This window comes from Diplotaxodon limnothrissa, linkage group LG5 (assembly GCF_057381915.1).
Source record: "Diplotaxodon limnothrissa isolate DT_005_m linkage group LG5, D_limnothrissa_male_GT1.1, whole genome shotgun sequence".
Taxonomy (NCBI): Eukaryota; Metazoa; Chordata; class Actinopteri; order Cichliformes; family Cichlidae; genus Diplotaxodon; species Diplotaxodon limnothrissa.
This window is the reverse complement of record NC_140600.1, coordinates 26,669,488-26,692,223: the sequence shown is the minus strand read 5'-3', so window position 1 is coordinate 26,692,223 and position 22,736 is coordinate 26,669,488. Positions and strand designations below refer to the sequence as shown.

At 39.9% G+C, this 22,736-nt stretch overlaps 2 protein-coding genes across 2 annotated transcripts; both read right to left on the bottom strand.

The window, feature by feature from the left end:
• Window positions 1-3,956: 3,956 nt before the first annotated feature.
• Window positions 3,957-11,532, bottom strand: sxph (saxiphilin). The gene is made up of 17 exons (XM_085354418.1): window positions 11,478-11,532; window positions 11,054-11,217; window positions 9,979-10,078; window positions 9,036-9,212; window positions 8,761-8,923; window positions 8,622-8,686; window positions 7,388-7,545; window positions 7,103-7,289; window positions 6,869-7,017; window positions 6,689-6,779; window positions 6,195-6,242; window positions 5,927-6,109; window positions 5,568-5,715; window positions 4,913-4,995; window positions 4,634-4,818; window positions 4,134-4,320; window positions 3,957-4,050 (listed from the first exon to the last, which is right to left on the bottom strand). Exons 1-17 carry the CDS (start codon window positions 11,530-11,532, stop codon window positions 4,007-4,009), a joined length of 2,187 nt encoding a protein of 728 aa, XP_085210544.1. The 3' UTR covers window positions 3,957-4,006.
• A 48-nt stretch (window positions 11,533-11,580) lies between these two features.
• On the bottom strand, window positions 11,581-22,712 carry sfi1 (SFI1 centrin binding protein). Its single transcript, XM_085354417.1, has 30 exons — window positions 22,186-22,712; window positions 22,032-22,103; window positions 21,821-21,931; window positions 21,636-21,730; window positions 21,410-21,527; window positions 21,223-21,325; window positions 19,255-19,411; window positions 18,996-19,157; window positions 18,810-18,880; window positions 18,628-18,720; window positions 18,440-18,537; window positions 18,279-18,345; window positions 18,047-18,177; window positions 17,401-17,482; window positions 17,149-17,327; window positions 16,974-17,049; window positions 16,584-16,679; window positions 16,409-16,485; window positions 16,198-16,300; window positions 16,008-16,104; window positions 15,529-15,689; window positions 15,367-15,441; window positions 14,825-14,899; window positions 14,539-14,715; window positions 14,273-14,463; window positions 13,680-13,944; window positions 13,503-13,587; window positions 13,244-13,388; window positions 13,067-13,166; window positions 11,581-12,225 (listed from the first exon to the last, which is right to left on the bottom strand). The coding sequence occupies exons 1-30, from the start codon at window positions 22,347-22,349 to the stop codon at window positions 12,052-12,054; spliced, it is 3,600 nt and encodes a 1,199-aa protein (XP_085210543.1). The 5' UTR covers window positions 22,350-22,712; the 3' UTR covers window positions 11,581-12,051.
• Between the last annotated feature and the right edge of the window lie 24 nt (window positions 22,713-22,736).

Here is a 22,736-nt window from a genome sequence, read left to right as displayed (position 1 = left end):
ACGCCCCTTCTCGCGTTCTAAGAACATAATTTGTATTTTAAGAACATCATTTGCATCTTGTACAGACAATGAGCAATTTTCAGAGCTAAAGGCAGACACAGAAGTTCCTCTTTCTAACATCTTTTTCCAAATATGCCGATGATTTCAGGCCCTGGAGGCCCCCGTGGACTTGTCCTCCTTTTGACCCATCTTCTGTCACCTATTACTAAGCAAACTCAAATGCAACAGGTTGCAACAAGAAGCTGAATACATTCAGGCCTTTGCTCAGGCCTGTTTCTAGATTGTATGTATTATATGTGTTTTGTAACCTTCTATAGCTCCAAGTCACTTACACAATAGATTGTCCGGACATTGCGCCGAACAAAGCTTACAACCTCCAATTAATTGACCGAGCTCCAACAAGCACAAAATGCAATGTGTATAAAATGGTCTTAGCTGTACCTGTAATTAGAAGGTTAATGTAATACCAACAACTTCAATAAATGTATTAATGAAATGATAATTACTTTAATTAATGCAATGGCAATGACTTAATGCAAAGTTACTTAATGCAATGATAATAATGATGAATATGAGTAGCAGTAAAATATTTTCCTTATTCCACAGTAGATCATTACAGTATTCCTTGTGTTGCTTTTTACTTTTTTAGCTTTATTTTCTCACTATTTCATTCATGTATGATGTACAACACTGTGTGTCAACTGCGGCTGTTTCAAAGAGCTTTAAAAAAACAAAAACAAAAAAACTTTGCAAGATATTGTATTACTTAGTTTTCGTAGTTACTGTTTTATACTTTGATGATCAATTAATTAAGTGGATCTGATTAGCAGCTCCTGGGTGCTACTTACCCTCTTAAATGCCATGAAAACAGCAAGGGTCTACTTTGTTTTTCACACACATTTTCTGAAGTCAACGTTTGTTTTTCAAGTTTTTGGTAACAATATAAGGTAGCTATGTAATATTGTGTGATGTGTGTTTGCTTATCTGAAGTTCTACAAGAAATCTAGTAAGATTAAGGTGATTTTTTTTCATTATTTCCTGATCTGTAAAAACGAATAACTTAAAGAGGGTGTATTTTCTTTTTCATGTGCACTGGTATATGGATATTAATGGATATCACTGGATATTAATTTGCCTCTAGGTAATTTACTTATAAACGCTGTGCAGTTTAATGTCAACGAGAGCAACAGATAAACATATAACTCATGTATCTCTATACACATGGGATTGTTGTACCATAGATTGTGGTGTTTTTGCTTGAGTTGTATTTTTGATTTTTTGTTTTAATAAACTCCTAATACCTCGCAGCAGTAAAATATATTGTTTTTGACTGGCAGCTGATATTCTCTTCTTTTAACTTTTATCTGAAATGTTTTTCTATTCTACATTTCTGATTAAAAGTTCCATTTTATATTTGTTTTGTAATTTGCTCTACAGTACGCACCTTATTTTTGGTCTTCAATGTATAACACCATCAAAATTAATCTGGTAGCATACTGTGTTTGCTGTGTTTTCTCTGCTTTTCCTTGCACAGCTTTTGTGGTGAAAAAGCTGTTTTGAGTTTTCAAGAACATGAAGATGAAATCTTTGCTTTTTCAAACAGTCATTAGCATTGTTGCCTCACGGCAAAAGGCCCTGGGTTCAATTCCACCATCTGGCCGGGGCCTTGTGTGAAGTTTGCATGGGTTCTCTCCAGGTACACCAGCTTCCTCACTGGCTCATTAGCTATGTGCTTCTTAAGCTGCTGCAGGTGCCTCTGACTGTAGCAAATAACTCTCAGACCACAGCGCACACGTTACAGAGTAGGTGTGCATGTTTGGCAGCACGGCAACACTTCCTGTTAATAGTTTGTTGTGTGGTTTGCATGTTCAGATCAACAGCTGCACCGAGTACTTTGTACCACAGACATTTTGACTGGTCACATCATCAACAGCAAAGGTGGAATAATAATAATGATTATACCTTCGTTTGATACATGGCCTAGTAATCTGTTTACTAATGTTTTTGATCTCTCGTAGTTGACTAAATTCAAAGTCAGGGAATGTCATTTAGTTATTTATATAACACCTTTCATACAAAAGCAATTCAATGTGGTTTACGAAGACAACGAAGAGGAAAGAATTAGGATAAAAACAAAAAATAATAAAATAAAATGAATATTTCAAAACTAAAACTAGTTTTAGTTTTAAGACTAAAATATGTTTGCTCTACAGTAGACACCATAGTTAGGATTATACACCTGAATTAGGAGGAAGAAAACAGAATTCAATTGACTGCAATCTACTGACATCTGGTGGATCGATTTTATAGACCGTTATCACCAAAAGCTATATCCACAAGATTTTATTCCAATCGCCACTAAATATGTAATGAATAATGTTTGCCACTTTGTGAAACCGAATGATGTGGTTACATTGTAACAGACTCCCCTCTACTCCTCCACTCACCTCTCCTCTGCTGCTGAGGATAAATTCAGCCGAGTCACCAGCGTCAGAAATCACAAGTGAACAGCACCTCAGATTAGAGTCCAGATAAATGGCAGACAGAGTTCCAGTAGCAGACACATCTCTACATCAACTGTTCAGATGAGACAAATCAGGCCTTTATGGTCAAATAGCTGCTAAGAAACCACAACTAAGGAAAAGCAACAAGCAGAAGAGATTTGCCTGGGACAAGAAACACAAGGACTGGACCAGTGGAAAACTGTGCTTTGGTCTGATGAGTCCCAATTTGAGATCTTTGGTTCCACCCTTTGGTTTGTCTTTGTGCGACGCAAAAAAGGTGAACGGATGGTCTCTACATGCATGGTTCACATCGTGAAGCATGGAGGAGGAGTTGTGAAGGTGTGGGCGTGCTCTTCTGGTGACATTGTTGGGGATTTATTCAAAATTGAAGGCACACTGTACCAGCATGGCTACCACAGCACCCTGCAGCGACATGCCATCCCATCTAGTTTGCATTTAGTTGAACCAACATTTACTTTTCAATAGGACAGTGACCCCACAATGGCCTCCATAGTCACCTGACTTAAACCCAATTGAGATGGTTTGGGATGAGATGGATTCCAGAGTGAAGGCAAAAGGACCAACAAGTGCAAAGAAGTAATCAAAGCAAAGGGTGGCTATTTTGAAAAACAAAATATAAAGCATGTTTTGAGTTATTTCACACTTTTTTGTTTACTACATATGTGTTCATTCATAGTTTTTATGCATTCAGTGAGAATCTACAATTTAAATAGTCATGAAAATAAAGAAAAAAACATTAAATGAGGTTTGGTAGTGTACATTAAAATGTATTATCTTTGTATTATCTTTGAAGTGAACATGTGCCAACCACTGGAAAGGATCACCTTGAACAAGGGTTCAAGGTGATCCTTTAATTTCTCACCTGTCTGCAAAATTACAATTTATACTAAACAAATCATTTTACCAGCTTTAAAGGTGAAAGCATACAAATGATACACACTTAAACAAACTACAATGTCATTCTGTCATCGGTGCAGCCTCATGGAGTGGCTCTTTAGGCTTTCTTTGCTTACCATAATGACAGAAGAAAAGCAGAAACTTATTAATTCTTAACATAACAAACAAAGTTAAGTTAAAGGCACACAACAAATCTGACAAAAGAGGTAATTATAGCACAATATATGTAGTACAGAGATAAGAGCAGTGCTGGGCATTATAACAGGTTCTATGTGTGACATTTTGCTGAGAGAATGTCATAAGATAAAATCAGTATGACAATGAATTCTTGCATTTACTGTCATGCTTAAATGTAGTTTTTGTGTCTTTGAAAAACACAAAGATTACACATCCCTCATCATTTTTAGTTCAGATGGCATCTAAATGTAGTAAAAAGTAAAAAAAAATCCCAACATTTTAACATTTTATTGAGTTTTTTGTGAACATGATGATAAAAAGTGATGGTTTGCAGACACAACAAGTATGTGGATGAAGAGTGGAAAAACTGAAGCACAGAGGTTGCGTTGTTCTTGTTGGTGGGTCCATTAAAATATGCTGCACACATCTTGATTGCAAAACTCCAATATATCTGTTGGAAAGGAAAGCAAACAGACCCATTAGTGACAGTTTAATTGTGCAACAATCGGCCACTCTGTCGGGCTGCTGTCGTACCAGAGTGTGTGCAGTTGAAGACCGTGTCTGCGTGGGTGTAGAACTCCTCTCCGAGGATGGAGCGGTAGTCCATGTGACTCGTGTGGGCAAAGCATTGCGTTGCATCTTTAAACAGCAAATCACTTTCTCCATATTGATGAGACTCAAAGAGCCTGAACTCTGTGTTTGAGTTGACGGCCAGAGCTTCCTATATGGTCAAAAAACAAGTAATAAATACATTTAGAGGTATAATTATCCACCTGTGTCCTCGACTCAACTTTGGGCTGCATATTGGTGCAAAAATGATGCTATGCCATTAAAACATAGAGCTTCACTGAGCAAATATAAAAGCAGGAAGATAAAAAGCATTCTGCAAAACTTTTATAATAAAGAAATAGAGCTGAGGTAAGTCAAAGCAAATGATTATAAAAAACACACTGAGTAGTAAAGTAATGTACTGGCAGTAGTTTGCTGCTGGGGAGATTTTAAAAACAGATTGTTTAAATAAAATCTAAACAGACCTGTGACTTCATAAGGAAGTCGTACACTCGTGCTGTGAGCACGGGCCGTGTCATGACGGTGTTTGGTGGGATGACTCCCAGATTACAAGTCTCCCAGTCTGACAATGGGGCCCGGCGACCGTCAGCACACAGCAACTCAAAGTCTGACGATGACCACCCCTCTGCCCAGCCAGTGGTGTTCAGACCTGCAGGATGTAGGAGATGTAGACATTTGTCATGTGAAGTTAGAGTCTGTTAGTGTGAGTGATCGCATCACCGGTTTGATTTTGAATATCTCACCGAGGATGTTTGTGTGAAGGCTGTGTTGCTCGAGAAAGGCCACGTCACCATAGCTTTTCCCGCTGCGATCTCCAACTAAGCACCTGAGCAATGAGTAACGGGTTGAAGGGTCAGTTTAGTAAAATGGTTTAACTCTGTTTCCACCACTAATTTATATTAGAGGAAACCCCAAGAATCAGACTTCAAACAATCGCTTGGTGACAGTGGGAAGAAAAAAACTCTTAACAGTAAGAAACCTCTGGGAGAATGAGGCTCAGGGAGAGGCAACCATCTGCTGAGGCAGTTTGGGGATGAGTAGAAAGAGAAAAAAGTAGAGGGGCTTTATATTCTTCACTTGTCTCACACTGATGTTATGTTTTCTAGTGTTGCGCCATGGTCATGTGGAAATTCTGTTATAATATTTTTGGATGGAAGAATGATAGTAAAACCCATTTGAACCACTTGATTTCCAAAAATGCTTTGTTTAAAAAAAAAAAAAAACTCTGTCAACTTTAGTATGTGTCTACAGATGACCCATAGAGACGAACGAAATTAGTTTATTCAGATTTATGCGCATTATGATGACGGAAGATACTTCGAAAAAAGAGGACAATAGAACTTAGAAAGACTAGATTTAATAATATTTGACGCAGGACATACACTTTACTACACATACCTTAAAGCTCCCATATTTCCATAGTAACGCTCATTGTGATTTTCAGTGCAGCGTTTGGTTGCAGTCTCCCCTGTGCCTCCGATGCATACCTTGCAAAGATTACCCTCAGATCCAGGAAGACAACTTTTCCAAAACACCTCATTGTACACTAGGAAAACACAAAGTGGCAGACTGCAGTCACGTGAGGGTCGAAGCAGCGTTGGATTAATTTAAAAGGATAAGGATCCAGCAGTGTGGGGTGCAAAGGTCCAGAAAACATGAACAAGATATTTCTAAGAAGTGGACTTGAATGAACACTGATTAGTGGTGAATAAGTTTAGTAAATCAGGATTTCCCATGAATTTTTCTGAAAACACTACCTTTGTCAGGATCACAGGGGGAGCTGCTGTTGTTCGCCAGGCTTAAGCTGTGTCTGTATGGCAGGAGCCAGCCTGCAGGGCTGTAGGTGTTGCTGTGGCAGGAGCGACGGCCTCCAAGATTCCCGATGAATATGTTCCTGCTGGAGCGCTTTGCGACTGCTAAACCCACAACTGAGGGAAAGACTGAACAGAGCAGCAGACGTGGTTTCTATGTAGAAATAAGATCATTGTAGACTGATTATGCAGCTGTTTTTTGTCTTCATCTCACCATCTGTCTCCAAGTGAGTGGATCCTTCAGCAGGCACGCAGTTTTTTCCTGTGAAAACCCAACAACACAAGAGTGACACAGAAAAGCACGCGCTTTATTGATTAATCTGATGAGACTTTTTGTTTTGTTTTTTTACAAGGGAAAATGCTATGCAATCCTACTGGCCCTGTGTGAAAAAGTAATTGCCTAAACCTATTAACTGTTTGCGTCACCCTTGGCAGCAAGAACTGCAATCAGACATCTGCGATAACTGGCAATGAGTCTTTCACCTCACTGTGGGGGACTTTTGGCCCATACTTCTCTGCAGAATTGTTTTAATTCAGCTACACTAGAAGATGTTTGAGCATAAACGTCATGTTTGAGGCTATGCCAAAGTACCCAGACTTTGGTTAGGCCAATCTAAACCTTCATTTCTGTTATTTTGAGCCATTCAGAGGTCCTCGTGTGTTTGCTTCATAATTACATTACATTATTATATTCTGCAACAGTCCTACCATAATATTCCGTCACAACGGGGACAAGACCACACTTCCCTGCGATGAACGAATGCGTGGCATCCAGCGAGACAGCGTCCACCTCATCCCTCTGTGGTAAAGGCACACGTCATTTTAGCTTGTATAGTGTCCTAGAGAGTTTGATAAACATCTCAATAATCTGCAGTCTAGATGGCTTACCTTAATTTTCTCGATACAGTCACGCATTGAGACAGCTCTGACGCACACCAGTGGGTCAGACTTTATGCTGAGCGCCCACTGCTCACACTTCTTCTGCTCTGCGTAGCTGATGCAGCACCATCTAATGACACTGTCCTCCAGTGAGCTTCCTGCAAACACAAAGACACCGTAAAACCCAAGCCTGTGCGTTCTGAGTTTAAAAATGTACAACCGTACATATACTAGAATAAGCACCTTCATGCCCAAGTCCTTTGAGCAGCGCCACATAATCCAGCCCCAGCACCTGACTGACATCTATGTCGTCTTGCAGGACAACGAGTTTCTCAGTCACATCTCTGAAGAGAAGATCGTTTTCTCCAAAAGATGAGGAGCTGAAGAGTTGGAAGCGCTGCCTTTCTCTTCCTTGCCGACCAAACAGCGTCTAACAAATTAATAAAAAATGCTTGAACAATCAGTTAGTGGGTACAGTAACAGCTATGACCCTTAGGCACAGAGATGGAAATTGAACAAACTATTTACCTGCACAGTTGCTAGAAATTTGCGAACAACCTTGCGAAAATTAACTCTGGTGACCATGCCCCCTCCTGGACCACGACCCAGATTACAGCTTCTGTACTGGCTGAGGGGAGCTTGTGTGCCATCAGTACACAGTAACCTGAACTCATCACGCTCACTCTCTGACAAAAGAGACAAATAAAAAACTGAAAGGTAAACAAGTCTTAAGGGTGGGTCAGTGCAACTTTCTGCAGTTTGGTGGTTGAACTGATTTAAACAGGATATTTACAGCGATCAGGCATAACATTATACCCCCTGCAGGTGGGGTATAAGTGAATAACGCTGACTGTTTCTTTATCTTGGCACCTATTAATATGTGGGATATATTTAGGTGCCAAGAGAACATTTTGTCCTGAAAGTTGATGGATTAGAAGCAGGAAAACTGGGCAAGCATAAGGATTTGAGTGAGCTTGAAGAGGACCAGATTTTGTTGGCTAGATCAGAGCATCCCCAAAACTTGCTCATTGACAGCTGGATTAGGCCCCAGCCTTTCAGCGACCCCGAATAATAAGCAGTTAAGAAAATAAGTTGAAGGACATTTTGATGAACAACATATTATATTCTATATTTTGGTTTTCTGTGCAAGCTTTTTCTGTACATTATCTTTTAAAACCTGTTAGTCCTGATGACTATGTGTAAAATAAAGGAACAAGCCCCTCTCAGTTTATGGTGAAAGCAGTTTGTAGCACAAAGATCAGGAAAGTTTATTTATGGCTAAAACATAGCAGCAATACAAAGTAATACAGAAGTTTGATCATGAAAAACAAAACAAAAATTTGATAATTGGCTCAGTCCCAAGGTTGTGCGCAGCTTAGCACTTTTCTTTTAAGCACGTTATCTATCTCACATGCATTAGCTGATTAGGCTCAGCAGTTGCCCTAGCATGAATATGGACCAGCCGGGGTACCAGAGGAAACACACACAGGCTGTGGGGTGCTATTGTGGTTAGCACTGAACAACTATATCACCCACTGTCATCAGAAAGACTCTGTTCAGTCAAACTGTAATGTCATCTTTAGTTTTATTGTTTAATAACAACCAACAGTCAGTTTGCCATGACTTTAGGAACTTAACATTTTTTTATAAATATGATATTAATAGACCCCTTTATGCAAATGTCATTTTCAAAACATTTTGCTGGTTTTGGGATATCCCCATATATATTTTTATTTCAATACAATATAAAAAAAATGCGTACCTTCAATAGTTTCAAGTGCTAAATGGTCCACAAATGCAACATCCCCTATCCCCCTCCTGAGACATCTGTAACAGAGCAAAACAGGAAATAAAAACAGTTTCCTGATGTTTTAACTGGTTGACCTTTTGTAAAGCCTGACCTGAGAGCTCCCTGGTTGTTGTAGAAGAGCTCGCTGTGGGATGTTTCGCAGTGGTAATTCTTCTGGCGTATGTAAGACTTCTGGCCCTGGCACAAAGTGCACAGAGGAGGTGCCATCGCACCAGCACCAGGAATACAGCTGGCACTGAAAAAAGTGCTGACATCTGTCAGAGGAGGAGAAAAAACAAGTCAGGGTGGGGGACTGAAAACCCAGATCAGAAATGAAAACACATTTATGGAAAAAATGCAGCTGACAGTTGATTACAGTCCGATTACCCTGACTAAGCGGATGCTCCTTTGCCCAGCTCAGGTAGTTTCGGGACAGCAGGAAGCCGAGCGGGAGACTCCATCCAGCTGTCCATCGAACTCCGCTGTGACAGCTCCTGTGGCCCTGCAGGGATCGTATGTCCAAGCTGCTGTTTCTCACCACAGCCACAGACAGAGTACAGCCTCCTGTAGATAAATATATAAACAGACATGTGGGTCTTTTCATATCAGTATCAACCAAATCTTCAATAACCCCACCTGAGTTATTGAAGCTATACAAAAAGATTCCTTTTTTAAGAGTCAAGACTGGGTGCTTTTTCACAGGTTCTATTTTTTGTTTTTTTGAAGTTCAGAATGTCCACTCCAGGTGTCCCAATCTAAAACTGAAATCTCAAGATGCAGCTCCTTTAGCATTACCAAGATCTTAACTCCTTCAGTAAACATAATTTCATATTTAACTGGCAATTTGGAAAGTGTTAAATATATAAACTATGCTAGAAAATGATTATATGCATGAGGAATTACGGCTAGAAGACTAATCAAAATGTAGGTAAAAAGGGGACCTTTCAGATGCTACAGCATGTTGTAACTAGTCACTCTTCCTGCACAGCCCTGAAAGATTGACACAAAATTTACTTTTTCAAGTTTTCTCTTGTGAATTATTATTAATTATTTTCTACCTTCATTTTGTCCATGAAGCTAGCTCTTACATTGCTCAAAAATATGAAAAAAAGGTTATTAAAAAGCGCCAAATTTCAAACCACTCCTGTACTCTGAGGGTGTTAAAGTCAGAACATTTTCACAGTATGATGGTACTATTTTGCATGGTTATGCTCATTCTAAGCTCCAAGCTCATTCTGAATGGGGTTAAGTTCGAGAAACGTATTTTTCAATAACCCGCTTTTTAGATCAGTGCTGAAGATACATCTCAGAAAAGTGAGCTTAAACCTACCATCACTGTAGATCTCCTTAGCAATGGCTACAAGGTCAAACTGCTTGACAGCTGAGTAAATTTCTCCTGCATCTAAAGTTACAATGTCAGCACGATTAGCCTGAAACAAACAATTGACAAAAAGAGTTTTAAATAGTTAATTTTACATCTCAGCAAATTCAATTAATACAATGCTAATACACAGTTATCCCAAAAAGAAGGGATGTGCAATGTACTGTTTATAAGGTTGGGGAAACCTGCAGTCAGCTGAGACTAAAAAAGTCACTTGACTTGGATGAGTGAGGAAACGTTTCTCCCACTGAAAACGCTACGTCCAGATGAACAGAATCAACTTTTGGGTAATGTACTTGCACTTTATTGTGTCCTCCATGTTATGGTGCTTTCTAATTTTACTCCACTACAGTCTGGATGTAATCATTGAGTTTTGTAATCCATTTATTTTACAGCTTAATTTCATTAGTGTAGTTCTCCTTGCAACTTCACTATTACACTTCTCTCTCTCTTATAGTCCTGCACACATATTCTGTCTTGCTTCTCGTGACTTTCATTTGCATTTGGTAAATTTTTATTTACCTCATTTTCACCTGCCTGCCTTATCACCAGTGCAAACAGGGGGCTAAAAGTCAAACCCAGCCCCACCATGAACACAGGAGTCACTCCAATCACATATCTCACCACTGTCCTCATACATGTCGTCCACCATCCACACATAGTTCTCTGGCACTCCCTCGTGCAGTATCGCAGTTCTTCTCTTGGCGCCTTATCATGTTATCTCCATAAAGACAAGTGCAACTCCTTCCATCTTTCCATACTTTTCCATCAACACTCTTAAAGCACACATGACATCTGTTGTGCTTTTTCTCAACATGAAGCCAAACTGCTGCTCACTAATCATCACCTCGGTTCTTATCCTAGCTTTAACAGCTCTTTTTAATATTTTCATGGTAAGGTGAATCAGCTTTACTACATCTCTGCTCATCACCCTTGTTACTGATATGCAAGCAACTTTAAATAATTTGCTCCAAGCTGGATTAAAACGCCTTTTTATTGTGTATTGCATTGTAGACTTGCTCACCTTGATCCTATTGATGCAGTCAGTTGTGCTAGATGCTCGTATGCATGAAAGTCTGGCAAAAGCTGCCAGAGTGGCTGGTGACACCACTGCTGCCAGAGCTTTAGCTAGTTCTGCACACTTCCTCTGTTCAGGATCTGACACTGCGCACCATCGCATCTTCTTAGCTGCCATGAAGGGAGCAGTTCAAATGGTTAAAGAAAGAAAATAACAGCCATAAGAATGCATACAGTCCTTCCAACTTTCAGTAAATTCAAAAGACTCTACAATATTCATATTATTAAACTCAGTTTTATTAATGTCCTGAAAAGCAAATGCTCCAAACAGATGGTAACAGGAACCAAAAACACCTCAACAATACGAGGCTGAAGAACATAAAATATTTCAAGAAACAATAATAATCACCTAGTTCAGTAACAACACTTACCACTTACAGAGCACACAAAGATGGAAAAGAGTAAAATGGGATAAAATCCTTGCATTTTGACTTGCTCTTGATCAAAGATATAATAACTCTGCAAACAGACCGCAGTCCTCTCTGTTAAACTAAAATCTGTGATTTTAGTTCAGTGATTTTCTGAAGTACTAGAAGCACTGCTACAAACAGGGTAATAGCAGACCTATTGCGTAAGGGCACCTCCTCCGAAAACAGTAAAGTCACTCTTTGCACACATATGGAAAATATTTTGCACCATCTGCAACAAGGACGACCCCTATCCAATGTTTTGCTGGATTTACAGCTATAGAGCTGAGTGTTCCTTTAAGGCACTTGACGTTTATGTTTTGGGAATGCCGAAGACATTTTACACAATAATTAATAAGAACCATTCAAATTGGTCCCCACCAGCTGAGGGCAGCAAAGACATAAGCACAGAGTAGTTAAATATGCATGTGCTGATTCAGTTCTAAGATCAGACTATTTTTTTAAAATGTGATGCTGGCAAGTGAACAACAGTTCAAACAATCAGCAGGTGAGCCCGTCACGCTCTCCATTATTCCTGTCATGTTGGAAATGCAGAGTTTTGAGATTCTGACTCTTCTGTTTTTTGATGAGGAGCATGAAGTCCTAAACTCCGGAGGACAGTCTGCAAATGCTGGATTCTCTTTGCGTGCAGCAACATCACCGGTTTCTGTTTTTCCAGCTTAGTGGACAGCCTGTCGATGAGCTCCTCCAACTGTCAAATGAAAAATCACCAGGAGTGACACAGTCAGTATCATGAACAATAATTTAATAATTTAATTGAATGCACCACCCTCTCAGCTCAGTTTCTTTTCCTCCACAGACAGAGATTTACAGGTCAAATGACGCTGTAGAAGAATGCATGGAAAATCTGAGCCATCAGGAAGAGAAACTTCAGAAGTTACTTCAGGTAACTAGCATCATGATTAAGACTGCACATGCACACATTGCAAAGTTTTCCTTTCCATAAGGAAATAAATGTGAACCCTTAGATTTATAACAGATAGTTAAAAAATGAAAAGGGTAATGTATGTCATAACTGAATCTGTTTTCCTACCTTATCACACTTACTTGTTGCGTAAGATATCTGTTGTTATAAGTGCTTATACACTTTGTAGATTCAATAATTGCATAATATTTGAAATGTCAGGAATTTAAAATATCTTACTCTAGAACTGGTCGAGGAATTACCTAACAAAAATACTTTTTTCAACAAAAGGCAGTTCACTTCATTAATAATCTCTAAAGCTTCACTCACACAGGCGTAGAGACTGCTTGGCAACTCCAAAAGAGGTTGGTGAGTGGTTCCTGGCTCAACTAGTTGAGGAATATGCACTTTTGGTGGTTCCCTAGCAACCACCGTTCGCTAGGGAACGCAAGTGTAAAATTAGTCTTTACACTTGTGTGACTGGGGTACTAAGCTTAATACTTATGTGAACCTAAATGTGAAAGGCACCAAATTTTGGGCTGTGATGATTAAATCAAGATAGCGTAACAGCAAACAATGTAAGTTTATGTTCAACATAAACAGTGACAAAAGTATCTTGTGTCCTTACGTCCTTCAACTCTTGACAGATAGCATTTTTTTCCATCACTTCGTCCTTTCCACTGGTCTGCAGCCAACTCTGTAACACCCCTTTCAGCTTTCGCCATGCCCTGAGTGAATAAAACACCGGTGCTATTTTCACATCACATATTGCAAAGAAAAGAAGAGTGGAAAAACAGATTTCTACCGGAGCTGCTTTCTGTCCAGCTGGAAACTCTTCATGTCCTGTTGAATCCTGAGAAGCTCGCTCATCAGAGCTGACGTTGAATCACTTGTTGCATTTTTAGCATCAGGAACCTCAGTTTCTCCACCAGATGCACTCAGACGTGTTTCTTGAAAAAGCAACAAAACAGTTCTTTTGAGTTTGGTGATTTAATAAGTTGTTGTTTTTGTTTTTTTTTATAAATATTGAAAACATACTCTAGAAAAAAGAGCAGGGTCTATACCTGGATATACAGATGAGTGGGGATCTAAAGAAGTGACAGACTGAGGAAAACGCTCAACTGGAGAGTCTCCAAGACTTGATTTGAACTTAAAAAGAAAAAAAGGTTTAACCCAAATTGAGTTACTTAATACAGCAACAAATAGTTGCTGATATGTCAAACAGGTGTATCTTATCTTACTTTATTCTGTGTCCCAGTAGTCATGAAAGCAGAAGGAGGTAAAAGAGGTTCTTGGTTTTGGGTGTGCTGAAAAAAGTCCATGTTGGACATTAGAGATTCAGAAGGTGGCACAGTTGACATGACACTGCACTGATGTGGAGAGGCAACAAAAACTTCATCAGCATGGGGGCAGTTTGACGCTGGATGGTTTCTCTGTGTGGGACGACTGGACTCAGATGAGTTTGGAGCTGCTTTAATGTTGGTGACGGCAGATTGTGGCTGGGTACTTGAGTAAACAGAAAAGAAAAAGCTTTAATCAGTGATTCCTACACTGACTTTTAACACAATGCTTCAATTTAAGTAAGTTTATTATAGTTCAAACGATATTCAGATGCTTGTCTTCTGTTTTTATTTTCATGTATTACCACATACAGCATTGGAAAAAGGATTTTACCATCAAAAAACATGAAGCAATGTTTCTTTTACTGATAACTTCTCTTCCCTTTATGGGACTAAAGGCTGCAATGTTTGGGTATGCAGCCTAAAAAAAAAAAAAAGTCAAACTGCATGTGTGGAACAGTTTCACGGCTTGTCAGAGTGAAGTACACACTCACAGCTTGCTGTGCAATCCAGCTGCAGCTTCCTGCTTTGTTGAGTCAGAAGATGAAACACTGCTCAGACAGAAGCTCACACTCTTTTTTGCTGGCTGCCCTCTCGTCTCTTGCTCTCTTCGGGGTTTGCACAGTGCCCGCTGCTTCCACCGTGCAGCACAACGTTTAACAACTCTCTGGAGGTGTTGTGATCTCTGCAGGACACAAGCAGAGAAGTGAGGCACTGAAATCTTAGGTCTAGAAATCACAAGAAATGCACAATAACCTACTTGCAGTTGACTGTGTTGTGTTAGGTTTGTTGTGAGATCATTCATATGAGCGGCATATGTGAGGATGCATGTCACCCCCTCCCTCAGCAGCTGGTCTCTGTAGACCAGTGCAGCTCTGGCAGCATGTTCTTGCTTTCTCCGCTGCTCTGTGACCCAAATCCTCCACCCATACAACACCTGCGTCAGGTCCAGAAAGTATAAGAGGGCTTGTTAGACCCTGTGAGCACCATTTCTGCAATGCATTTGGTGGTGTAGAGAGAAAAGAATGTGGAGGCAGGTTATTTACCTTGGCCTGAAGTGTGAGGGACCAGTGCCAGAGTGCTCTCTCCGTTTGCTTCGCCTCTCGCTGTCTGTGCTGCAGCTGTTAGCAGAAAGAAAAACCAAAGCCTGTTTAACTGCTCTCAATCAAAACCAATCAATACTCATTCATTAGAAATGCCACATTTGCAGCATGACGACAATAAACACACAGACAGATCTCAAAAATCGCACAGTCAGAATACACAGAGACAGCCTAAATCCATAGAAGAAATGTGGCAAGGTCTTCAGATGGCCAAAAATAAACCAACCTTCAAAGTGCCATAAAAACCTGGGAGCAAATGAAGTAAGGGGAACTGATGCCATTTTAAAAGTAAAGACTGTCCACACCAAATACTGATTTGATGAATCAAATCTATTGATTTAAAGTCTGACTTTGCTGTTTTCCCATAACTCTTTTTCCTAACAGAAATGATTAGCAGTAAAAGCAAAATAGAAGCAAATGGTAGATATTCATTTCTTTTGAACAATCAGTCTGTTCAGACCACAAAAAAAGGAAAATCAACAAACCTTTGTTTTCCACTGCTCAAAGTACATCTGGTACATTTTTAATCTCAGCAATAACAGTCCCTGTCGTTTCATCACCTACAAAATCACAGTTTTAAACAAGTTAGATTACAGCTTGATGACAGTATAGATGTATATGCATTGAGGGATAAAAGAAGTTAGAACCTTATTCTTCTGGTGCTGGTAGTGATGCTCTTTCCAAGCTTTCAGCGCATTAGAAAGGAGTTTGGAGTTATGGTGTCTCCTGGCTTTTTCCATGATTATCCTCTCCCTCCGAGCCTCCCTGGTCCGATTCCTCCATCGTCTGAAAAATTGCAGCAACCGCACTAAACACAGAAATCATTAAAAAGTTTACAACAATTTGGATACACCTGGTAACCAGACAACACAGTTCTGATGCAACAGTTACTTAACAGGTACAAAATCTTTGACAACTGCTGAGGTAACTGCTGCATTTGTCTAGGCGGTATCTTTCCATGACAGCCAAACAACTCTAAGACTAAGAAAGACATGCTGGAATATCAAAATTACTTACCACTGCTCTTAATGGTTACAGGTAGGTGGCAATCACAAGAGCAAAGTTAAGTTTGTTTAAAGAAAAATAAATAACTAAAAGGAGTTAAAATGGCACCATATGACATTACTTTCATTTATAGACTGCTGAGCCCTGCTTAGTGCTTCCCTCTGCTGGAAGCGCTTTGACACCGCAAGTGTTGTTGCTTCTCTCCACGTATGAAACACCTTGAAAGATTTAGTGAAAAGAAAGCAATCGGTGTTGAAAATATGAAGACGCCTGATGATGTTGAACATGTATGCATCAGATCGCTTTGTAACCTTAAGCTGAAGGGAGTGATCGAAGTGATTCTGTGCTTGTTGCTCTTCGAGCCGGATCTCTGCTCGCTGCTCTGCATTTTCCCTCCACTCAGTAAGCGCCACTCTGGAGAGACATGACTGAAACTTAAGATCCTAACAAACACCTAGGATTTCTAAACAGAAGAAATGAAATTCTGATTTTAGAATGAAACACAGTATTTGTCTTTATTACCTGAGAAAACACTGAGTGTGCTGCTTGTGAAGCTCCTCTGCATTGTCATAGATCTGAGACATCTGCAGGTGGTGTTTCTGTGAATACAGCAGGCCACAATGCATAGACTTCAACATTGTTTTCATGACCCTAAACAAATAAAATCATGTGGTTTTAACTGATATAAGATGTGCACCTTCCAGGACACAAAGGAGTGTTTTAGAAGTTTAACTTCATGCCAACTCTGAACCTCTTCCAGCCTGCTTTTCTTTGCTCTCTGGACCTGAACAAACTGACACACACAGAGAAAAAAGAAAACGGATACATCACACATGAATATAATAAAAATCAAAGCGGGGAAGAAAAATCTATCAGCTTTCATAATGGCACTCCAAAGCTTTGGTCTCATTTAGGCAGTCTCATGCTGTCAGAGATGCTGAGCAGAATTTATAAGATACACATTTCCACATCAAAAAGCAAATTCTTTCAGTCTTTTTCAAATCTTAAGCACTGATTCCTTACTGCACAATGACTAAAGTAACAGATGGAGTGCAGACTAGACTCAACAAAAATGTAAAATAATCACCTTTTCCCATTTTTCTACAGCCTTTCTTAAGCAGCGCAAATCACCCTGATGGCAGGCCTGCTGCTCTCTGTTTCTCCTGAAGTAAAACAAATAAACGATTCTATTAGCCGACAGCACATTTAGCTCAAGCCCAAATTATTCAACAACTTCACCAAAACGTCTTCTTGAGCTTCACCTGTCTCGTAGCTCAGTGCTGTTTTCCTTCCACTGCATCATCGTCCTGTGTAGAAGTGTGCGACGATACAGACTACGTGAAGCCTCCTGTTTCTCCACCTCTTTGATCCGCTCTTGTGTGCGCTGCCTCCATCGCGTCCAGACTCTCTGCTTCTGGCATCTCTCGTCATGAAGAACTGCCTGGAAAAACTTAAATGTTATTTATCACCAGTGCAGTGCACCACAACAAAGTTTTCATCTGCAGTTGACGTACCAGCCGCTCAGAAAGCATCTCTTCCTTGAGCTTCTCCGACTTCCCCCACCAGGTGTAAAACACCCAGGCGCACTGGCGCCGCCTGACAACACAGTGGACAGACAGATCATTTGGACATATTCATCCACCCACTGAGGTTGAAAACTACAAAGTCTACACACAAACCAGTACAAACCAAAGTCTAGATAGTGCAAACTGAATGTTCTCCCTGAGATGCCTAAATAAAGTCAATCTGATACTCTGACTGCCTGGGAAATGATTCCTGATTGTGGTGCCTCAGGGCTTGGATACCACAGACAGTTCCATAGAAAACTACCTTTTTTGTCTTTGAGTTACAGCCAGAGACCAGCTCCCACGAGCAAAAATGATCCTCAATAAAATTGGGGTCAATTTGGCACAGAAGATGATGTCTGCTTTCTGTTTAAAGACTGTGGTGAATCTGTATGCGTGCATCCCACCACTCAGAATGGGACCAGTGATCTAAAAATAGAGGGTCTAAAAACAGCATCCACACTGAAAGTGGCCCAGAGAAGCCAAAAAAATAAGAACCTTAAAGGGGAAAGCAGCCAAATTTAAAAAGGTATATTGTTATTTTAATTTCTTGGGAAGAGTTGCATAACTGAAGAGGAGAAAGGTGATGACTCACCGATTATAAGCTTGAGCTTTGAGTCTTCTCTGTTGAAGCATTCTGCTGTGGAGGGTAAACTCAACCCAAGACTGGAAACACCGAGGTAGCATACGGTCTACAAACCAAATGTCTGCACGACGCTCCAGTTCCTGTAAAAAAAATAAACAAAAAAACAAAACATAACAAGTTGATTGTGTTGTAATGTAAAAGCATCTGTATCTCTGCTGTCTTGAATTGTATTTGAAAATACCTGCATGTATCTCTGCTCAGCAAGTTTCTCTCTCCAGTGGTGAAAATGTCTTCTAAGCAGTGAAGTGCTGCAACGAGAACCAAATTCCATTTGTAGCACCGGTATTACAACAAAGAACTGTGAATATAGCCCTGTGGATTGGGAAATGTATGTAAGAGCACCTGTAGTTACTCAGGGCCATCTCTATGAGGGGTTTAAAACTGAAGTTTTCAGCTTCCTCCACACGATCCTGCCATAGTTTCCAGTACTTACGAGTCATCTGCGCAAAAAAAAAAAAAAAAGCATTTCAGATGCTTTGAAACCTTCAATGAGATTAACACTGACTGTCTGCAGTGTGAAGATCAGTTACCGTTTGCTGACAATGTTGGATAGCCATACGGTTGTTCAGTCGATATGTTTTGTTCAACACGACATTAAGAGACAACCCTCGCAATCCAGCACGCTGCAATGAGAATGTGCTGAGATGAATACATGAATTGATCGTGCTGATCTTTGCTTATGAGTGGGTCCATTATTTTATTTATTTATTACCATTAAATGATGTTGGTAGTGTTGATTTGCTGCATTCTTTCTTTCAGTTTCTTCTCTGCACAATGCCACATCTACTGAAGAGCTCAAGAATCAAACAACAGTGCTAATAACTTAAAACTGATTTAGTAGCAGGTAGAAAAACTAGTTTATCCAAGTTTTATCCATTCTACAGGTGGATCAGGATACAAGCTCTCCAACGCACTAGTGCTCTGCACTGGATGCTCTGCGTGGCCAAACTGGCTGCTGCTTGCAAACGGGTCTCTTCACTGTGTTTGCAATCGAGAGCATTTCTCCATTTACTCCAACACTTCCTCACCAGGAGGCGAGAGCAGGCACGCTGAGCCAAAACTGAAGGCGAAACACAAAAGAACAAAAAATAAAAATGTGTTAAGAGATAGCAAAATAATGATGCTTCAAGAAAGCTGTGTGGGTATTTTATAATGACCTTGTGTTTCTTTCTTGGTGTGGCGATACGACACATATCTTATCCACTGATGCAAAGCTCTTCTTTTCAATCCGGAGATATAATGAAACGCAGCTCTGGATTCTTTTTCTTTCTGGCAAGAAGCAGCCGTCTGCATCTCTTTCCACTGAAGCCAAGCCTTCAATACAAAATATATCAGGTGACTCATCACCAGAGAGAACACACAGGAGTAATATACCTCAAGGTTCACTACTCTTTGGTTTTCTTTATACATTTTACCCTGGGAGCATGTCGTCCATGGGCATGATATAAGTTGACAACCACCTCAGCTTAGATAAGCATTTCAATTCAGTCGTATTTTATGCTGTTTAGGACTTAGACTCAGTAAGAGTTAGTTTTCACAGGATTGTCGTATAACTGAGCTATTTTCCCATTCCTGATTTATTTTTGCACATTTATCTCACTTAAATGTTTCAGATCAAATGTTAATATTAGATAAAAAATAACTGAGGTTCATATGAAATGCAGTTTTAAGTAATGATTTCATTTATCAAGGATAAAAATAATCCAAACCTACAAGGCCCTGTGCGATAAAGCAATTTCTCCCTAAACCTAATGACTGTTTGTGCCACCCCTGACAACGAGAACTAAAATCAGGTGTTTGCAATAACTGATAATGAGTCTTTCACATCCCTGTGGAGGAATCTTGGCTAACTCTTCTTTGCAGAATTATTTCAATTCAGTCGCACTGGTGTGTTTTGGATCATTGTTCTGCTGCATAGCCCAAGTGCGTCTGAATTTCAGAGCATGAACTGATGGCTGGACATTCTCATTCAGGATTTTCTGGTAAAGAGCAGAATTCATGGTCCATCACAGAGTCACCACCATGTTTGACTGCTGGTGTAATGTTTCTTTTATGAAATACTGTGTGAGTTTTATGCCAGATGTAACGGGACTCAAACCTTCCAAAGGGAGATGGTGGTATGATGTGAATCTACTTGACTTCGTCTGACAGGTTCCATTTCCATTATTTCTTGATTCAACAGGTCTGCCTTGAATCAGGCTGAGGTGTGGCTATTAAAATTGAACTCAACTTTCTAAAGAATGTGATTAATCACAGTTAATTTAAAATTCAATAATAACAACAGATGAAATTATCAATATATTATTGTTATTATTATTTTTTGTATTTCCTTGGGTCATCTTTATCTAATTAGTTTGACAGATTGGAACAGCCTAACTGAGTAGATCAGACTGCCGAGCTTACTATCATCTATCATCACCATAAATCTCTCTTAAAGACATACTTTGATGAGCAAGTTTTTACTGTGCCTCTGCTTTGAAATGAATGTTGTCCTTCGTTTATTCTTGGTGATAATTTTTTATTTATTTTAATTTTTCATAATTGCTTTTAATTTACATGTTTATAATTTTAATTGTCTTTATCTTTATAAGGGGCGACCGTGGCTCAGGGGCTTGGGAAGCGTATCTGTAACCGGAAGGTCGCCGGTTCGATCCCCGGGCTCTCTGTCCTGGTCGTTGTGTCCTTGGGCAAGACACTTTACTCTACCGCCTACTGTTGTTGGCCAGAGGGGCCGATGGCACGATATGGCAGCCTTGCTTCTGTCAGTCTGCCCCAGGACAGCTGTGGCTCCAACCGCAGCTTGCCTCCACCAGTGTGTGAATGTGAGAGTGAATGAATAATGGCATTGTAAAGCGCTTTGGGTGCCTTGAAAAGCGCTATATAAATCCAATCCATTATTATAAAAATAAGATTTGTCTTTATCTACTGCCTTTGAACATCTTCTAATGTCAGTGTTCCTACACTTTATGTTGTTTCACTTTTAATTCTTCTTAAACATTTTGTAGTTTGTCACTTTGTTTTGAAAGGTGCAGTATTGAAAAAAAAGTTATTGTTGTTATTTTTATTATTACTATTGATAATAATATTAACATGTGATTCACAGGGGTGTTCGATCACGCCCTTACCCTTGTCTTTAAGGTTAGCGCCCTCTGTTTCTGTGCTTGATCCTCCAAAATGTGAAGGTCTCGACGGTGCTGTAATCTAGTCTGCCACAAGCTCCACACTGAGCTGCAAAACAAAAACAAAGGTAAAACCAATATTATGGTAAAAATCATAATGCTAGAAGTTTTCATTTGCTAACACAAATCTCACTGCATAGCTGAGAGCCTGTACTGCTCAAGAGCTGATTCCAGCATTCTGCTCTTCAGTCTTCTCATCTCTGTGAAAACCTCCCATCTGTCCAACACCAGACGCATCCGCTGCTTGTCAGCTGATAATAGAAACAAAGTGGGTGATGACACGTCAGTGAATTATGAAATCTGACAAAAAAAAAAAAAATCCCCAAACCAACATTACGCTTGAATGGTAAAAGTCACACCAAATGACTGAGCCTTTTGCTGTTGCATCTTCTTTTCCCTCTGCAAACACACAAACATTCGCCAGCTGTGGAGAGTCCAGTTGCACAGGTAATACCTGAAATAAAAGCAGCATGAATACATGAACAGACTTTGGTTATTCAACTATAAAAGTCCTTCATAATGTCCTATAATGTACTGTAATGACCTGTAGTGACAGTCTGCTCGCATGTTCAGACTCCACTCCCTCCTGGATGACCACCACTCATCTCTCCATCCTTCAAAGGTTCTTCTCAGTACCACTCTGTTATAATGCGACCTGGAAAACACTGGAATTAGTGAGCAGGTAGGAAAACGAGGGCAACCAGATGGCAAACTTGAAAATGCTTTCAATTTCCAAAATAAATGAAACAGGTTACTTTGCTTCATGAGGAAGAACTCGGCCAAAGGTGTTCTGTATCCATATCTTCAGAAACTTTCTTGCAAGGTGCCTGCAGAAGTTAAAAAAATGGAGACTTAATTTTCAGGAAGACAGTAACATGATAACAATGGGTCAAGGAATAGTCTCAGCACCTTATTCTCAGCTCCTTGAGTCTTCCACCTTTGTTCCAGCTGTATCCAACTCTGTAAGCGACCTTTCTGATGTGAATTTTGCGCACTTGTTTTGCTTCGCCACGAGATCTGACATAGTTTAAACGGGGTCTTACTGGATCTGAGTTTCCGCCGCTACTTTGCATTTTTCAAGCGGCTATTATACAGAGCACCGAATCGTATCACTTCTCATATACAATCATCCTCATTTTACACTTTGAAGGCTGTTGTAGCTTACATGACAAAATTACCTTCATTTATCCTCACGTTAAAACTCTTTACAAAGTGCCGCGCGTTTGTTTTTCCTTATCACGTGACCACTTGGTGTCTTCGATACACAGTTGTCAACAGCAACAACCTCCGCTGCCGCTCCACACTAAACTGGTTGTGGTAGTTGTAAGAGTCAAGGTCTGCTTAATAAACTTCTCAATATGGGGTGGTGTTTTTCATACACCTCCCTCTACAACAGTTTACATTCTGAAATGTTTACTTCACACGGGAAGAACGTACTTAAGGTCCCCTCAGTTTAACGA

What these genes read in the sequence shown, in the direction of transcription:
- sfi1 (XM_085354417.1), bottom strand. Translation starts at nt 22,349, where the DNA reads ATGCAAAGTAGCGGCGGAAACTCAGATCCAGTAAGACCCCGTTTAAAC. An exon ending in ACTACCAACATCATTTAATG is followed by an intron (nt 18,721 to 18,809) that starts GTAATAAATAAA and finishes TTCTCATTGCAG; the next exon opens with CGTGCTGGATTGCGAGGGTT. An exon ending in ACCAGCACCAGAAGAATAAG is followed by an intron (nt 15,442 to 15,528) that starts GTTCTAACTTCT and finishes GTGATTTTGTAG; the next exon opens with GTGATGAAACGACAGGGACT.
- sxph (XM_085354418.1), bottom strand. Translation starts at nt 11,532, where the DNA reads ATGCAAGGATTTTATCCCATTTTACTCTTTTCCATCTTTGTGTGCTCT. An exon ending in GGAAATATGGGAGCTTTAAG is followed by an intron (nt 4,996 to 5,567) that starts GTATGTGTAGTA and finishes CTCATTGCTCAG; the next exon opens with GTGCTTAGTTGGAGATCGCA. An exon ending in CTTCAACTGCACACACTCTG is followed by an intron (nt 4,051 to 4,133) that starts GTACGACAGCAG and finishes CCTTTCCAACAG; the next exon opens with ATATATTGGAGTTTTGCAAT.